The 5,027-nt window shown below is 62.1% G+C and overlaps 1 protein-coding gene across 4 annotated transcripts in view; it reads right to left on the bottom strand.

Moving 5' to 3' along the window:
- Nucleotides 1-2,485: 2,485 nt before the first annotated feature.
- The window catches only part of ZNF687 (zinc finger protein 687), a 29,188-nt gene continuing 26,646 nt past the window's right edge, over nucleotides 2,486-5,027 (bottom strand). For all 4 annotated transcript variants that reach the window (XM_063357327.1, XM_063357328.1, XM_063357326.1 and 1 more), the window contains one exon: nucleotides 2,486-4,745. In XM_063357327.1, coding sequence (XP_063213397.1) covers nucleotides 4,272-4,745 — 474 coding nt within the window. In that variant the 3' untranslated portion in view covers nucleotides 2,486-4,271. The remainder of the gene's footprint in view (nucleotides 4,746-5,027) is intronic.

Here is a 5,027-nt window from a genome sequence, read left to right as displayed (position 1 = left end):
CAGGGAAAAAAAAAAACAAAACAAAACAAAACAACGAAAGAAACTCAAGCAGTGGAAGCAGGAAAAAAAACAAAACAACACAAACCCAACAACCCCCTGGTGGAAAAAAAAAAAAATCAAAGCGAAACGGATCATGCGGTAACCGTTGCTGGGGCCGGCAGCGGCCGGACGAAAGCCAGCAAAGGGCCTCGGGACTGGGGGTAGCACTGGCCCCCCCCGCACCCCCACCTCCTCCCGTCAGTATTACGCCCGTTGGTGTCCTGTGAACGCTCCCACAAGCCCACGACACGTTTAGGACCTGGCCGGGGGTGGGGGGGTGAGGGGGGGTAGGAGTCACACCTGGCCCCCACCCGCCGGTGGCTGCTGTGACTTGAGCCGTTTGCTGGTCCCAGGTGAAGGCGGCGGCGTGACCCCGGAGGGCCCCGTCCCCGCATGTCGTGTGTGTGTGTGTGTGTCCCCCCCGCTCCGCAGCCCCCGCCCTCGGCCCCTTCCTTTGTTTCTTGCACCCCCTTTTTCCCCCCCCTCCCCGCTGCCACCCCCTCACCGAAGCTGAACGTCCCCGTGTCCCTCCCCGTGTCCGTCCCCGCTCCCGCACCGTCCCGGGACGTCAGAGTTGGGGGTTCCTGGAGGCCGGTGCCCACCCGGGGCCGGGGGGGGGGCTGGGGGGGGGGGGTGGGGGGTGGTATCGGTGCTGCCTCGTGCCCCTTTCAAGTGTTTTTTTTTTGGGGGGGGATTGGGTTTTTTTTCTTTTTCCTTTTTTTTTTTTTTTTTTTTTTTTTTTCTTTTGACTCTGTTCCAGGACTTTGGGACTGTGACTCCCCCCCCCACCCCCCCTCCCCCGCAATAATTCCTGGTTGCTTTTCCTGGCCTTGACCCTCGGCCTGGCAGCCCTTGGCGGGGGGGGGGGGTTGGGGGGGTGTCCCCTCAGGTGGGTTTGACCGGGAGAAGCGCCAGGGCCAGAGCTGGGCAGGAGCCTGGTCCCATCCCGGGGGGAGCCCACGTCCAAGCCCATCCCCAGCGCCCCCCCCCCCCCCCCCCCCCCCGGGGGCAGATGTGGCTGCAGTGGGGACACACACACACACACACACACACACACACACACACACACACACACACAGCCCATGGGAAGGCAAACATGGCAGCCCAAACGTTTTACACCATTACACCCCCCCCCACCCCCCCCCAACCAGGCGTCTGGGCTCAGGAGACCCCCCCCCCACCCCCCCCAGTCCCTTTCTTTGCTCTAAGAGCAGTGACACCCCCCCCCAATCCCCGTCCGCCCCCCCCAGTCTCATCCCTGCAGGTCAGATGGTGACAGCAGCATTGTCCCCTCCCTTGTCCCCTCCCTGGCTGTAGCTCCCCCCGCCCAGTGTGACACCCCACCCCCCCCCCCCCCCCCCCCCCACTGTCCTCCGGCTCTTTGTTTAGCACTAATTATTTGTCATGTTGATTATTTAGCATTAAAAAACCCAAACATTCTATTTTAAACACACTGGCTGCCAGTGGCCAGGAACCACCGCGGGGGGGGGGGGGGGGGGGGGGGTCCATCAGGGGCTGGGGGGGGCCCCCCCACGCCAAGGGAGCCCTAAAACCGTGGTCACGGGCAATCACCCACCGCCTTGGGGGGGGGAGGGGGGCGCCCCCTGAGCCTTGCGGGGGGGGGGGGGGGGGGGGCTCAGAGCAGCCCTAAGGGGATTTTGGGGGGGGAGAGGGGGGTGCTCAGCCCCTTCCACCCCCATTTTGGGGCAGGACCAACCCCCCTTGGGACGGGGTCGGGGGGACAGCTGCCGCCCCCCCCCCCCCCCCCCCCCCCCCCGGGGGCCATGTAAGCAAGACAGGGCACAGCAGGGGTTAAACCACTAAAAGTTTAATTGCATTATTACTACAAGAATAAAGGATACCTGAGAGCCTCTCGCAGTGCCCGAAGTTTTAATGTAGCAGAATCACAACCCCTTAAAAACAAGAGTAGAAGCCGCCCCCACACACACAACCCCCCCCCCAACCCCCCCCCCCCCCCCCCCCCCGCGCCAACACAAGTCGCTCTAAAGGCACTGAAGTGCTTGAAACCCAAGAGATTACAAAGCGATTTGTTTCGTTTCCTTCCTCTAAAACTCGTAGAAACTTTAGGTTCTTCTCTATTATTAAACATCATTTACACGTTCACAGCCCCACGCGATACAGCTGGGGGGGGGGGGGTTCGGGGAGGCGAAGGTTGGGGGGGGGGGGGGGGGGGGGGCCTGGCCCAGGGGCTGGGGGAAGCGCTGGTTGTTTTTATATTTTTTTTCTCCTTTTCTTTTAAAAGCCTCCCCCCGCCCCGGCTCGGTGCCGTTCAGCTGAATCCACCTGCAGCGAGGGGGAGGACGGCCCCCCCCCGCCCCCCCCCACCTCTGTGCCGCTTTAAAAAAAAAAAAAAAGGAGAAAAAAAAAAAATAAAACAAAATAAAGGGAAATTAAAAAAGAACCAACCCCCCCCACCCCCGGCAAACCAGCCTTCCCCACCTCAGGAAATAAGAAGGGAAAAAAACCAAAAGAACAAAAAAACAAAAACCAAACCAAAACAGAACCCAAAAATCACAACAGTAGCTTTTCTCTCTCTCTTTTTTTTTTTTCTTTTTTTTTTTTTTTTGTGTCGCTTTTAGTGTATGATACAACTTTACACGGCGTGTTAGAGGTTATTCACAAGGAAATAAGAAGGAGCCCCACGTTAAGTTACTGAAATAATGACTGGCACAAACACCCTACCCCAAGCACAGGCGCTAAACGAACAGAACAACTAGAAAGTTCCTTTGCCGGATGGTTTTTTGTTTTTTTCCCTCCTTCCCCGCAGGCGATGGGGGGCCGCGGTGACAGCCCCCGGCGCAGGCGGGGGGACGCGGTTCGCGGTGGCCGAGGGGGAGCCGCTCCGCGCCACGCCGAGGAAGAGGAGCAGCCGGTAAAGCCCGGCCCGAGCAGAGCCCTCGACACCCAGAGCCGGGTGGGAAGCGGGGGGCGGCGGCGGGTGACGCCGGCGCCCCTGGGAAAAGCCCCCCAAGACTCACCGTCAGCGTTTCAGTCTGTAACGGGATTCGGCGGCAGTTTTTCCCTCCTCACGGCTCCTTCGCCCGGAGAGCGGCCGGCCCCGATCCTGCTGGGGCGCGGGGAGAAACCCCCCCACACACACCCCCCTCGCTGCAGCTTCGTGGTGCCGGGGGGGTGACGGTGCCACCAGGCTCCTGCTGATCTCACCCAGAGGCCTTTCCTTGGCTTCGGTTTTTCCGCTGACAAACGAAACTTCTCTTCCTCTTCCTCCTCCTCCCCGAGGAAGGCTGCCAGCCCGGGGCCCCGCGCGGCGTCCTGGGCACGAGGCGAGGAGCAGCCGAAGCCCCGGCGCCGCCTCGGGTTAGTGCAAGCGGTGGCGAAGGGGGAGCGGGGGCACCGGGCCGGCGAGCGGAGCCCCACGGACGGGACGGGGTGTCTCTGCGACGACAGCGACCGGCCACGAGTCGAATCGGCTTCTCCCCACGGCCCCCGGCAAAATACAAAATAAGCGACATTCAAAAGGGAAAGAAAAGAAAACAGAAGAAAAAAAAAAACAACCAAAAAAAAAAAAAAAGGTGGATTTTGCTGTGACATTGTTGTCAGCACAGACGGCTCTGTCCTGCCATGGCGAAGTCCCCCCGGGTCCCCAAGGGGCTGCCGCAGCCTCGGCCGGGCTTCCCACACGGCACAGCGCGGCCGGGCAGAGCCCGCGGTCTAAAAGAGGAGCTGGCGACTCGGGATGGCCAACACTGGCCGCGGGGTGGGAGGCGTCACTCTCCCCTCCTCATCCCCGCGGGGGAGGAAGGCCACCGTCCCTCCCCGCGGAGCGGCTGTGGGGGGGGTGACGTCCCCGCCTGAGGACAGAGCAGCGAACAGTGAACAAACCGTTTGGTCTCCCCGAGAGCGGGGCAGCGAGTCCGGACTCTGCCCTTCAGCTCCGGGACAATAAGGCAGCCGAAATCCTGCCTTCCCCCGGCTCCCGGCCACCAAAGAGGTGGGACAAACCCCCGGCCCTGGGGGACGCCGGCCGAGCCCATTCAGCCAGCCGGGCACACGGAGTCAGGTCGGATCGTGCCGGCCGGGCTCTTCTCTCTCTTCATGGCTCCTTTATCCAAAACGCTGCCCAGGAGGAGGAGGTGGAGGAGGAGGAGGGAGGGAGGAAGGGGGAGCCCAGGCGGGCACGGGCAGCCTCCGTCGCGAAGAGCTCTGTGCTGATTATATACACGTATCTCGTTCCCCCTCTGCCCAGGGCCCTAGTTTTCGGGGCTGGCGTTCTGCCTGGCACGGATGAAGGCCATGCCGTGAGTGCGGAAGTGCGTCTTGAGGTTGAGCTGGCTGTCGAAGCAGCGGCCGCACACCTTGCAGGAGAGTTTCCCATCGGCCGCGTGCTGGGCGCCTCCTTCCAGGGGGCTGCGGGGCCCCGGCTCCTCCATCTCGCCCGCTCCCTTCTTCTTCTTGTGGGTGATGAAACGGTGGCGGTTGAGGGAGACCTGGGAGGTGAAGCAGAGCCCGCACTCCCGGCACTGGTGGGAGCTCTCGTCAGTCCGGTGCTGGGGGATGTGTTCCTGGAAGTCGGCTGAGCTGCTGGCGAGGTAACCGCATTTTCGGCAGCGGAAGGGAGCCTTGCGGTCGCCCTTGGGGTTTTTGGAGGGAGGGGTGGTGCTGTCGGGCTCCTCGCTGCACGAGTCGCCCTCGTCCGAGGACAGCTTCCGCTTCCGACTGGACACCTACGGGAACGGTTTGGATAAGCTTTAATGGATGCCCGATTTGAGCAGCTCCTGGCAGAACCCAGCCTCCTCGGGGGTTTCCCAACGGGCTCCTGCAGAGGTTTGCTCGGATAAAGGCCCCAAGAGCTGCGTCCCTGCCAGTAACCCCAGCCGAGGGGCTCTCACAACAGCCTTTGACTCGCCTGTGCCCCTCGTGCCAGGCGCCTTCGCCCCTCGCACCCTGGGGCAGCTCTAAGCCAGAGGGGACATTTTGCCTTCTCCCCGCACGCAGCGAGAGGCTGA

Source organism: Chroicocephalus ridibundus, chromosome 21 (genome assembly GCF_963924245.1).
Source record: "Chroicocephalus ridibundus chromosome 21, bChrRid1.1, whole genome shotgun sequence".
Lineage (NCBI taxonomy): Eukaryota > Metazoa > Chordata > Aves > Charadriiformes > Laridae > Chroicocephalus > Chroicocephalus ridibundus.
Note: the sequence above shows the minus strand (reverse complement) of the source record. Positions and strands in the feature narration are given on the sequence as shown.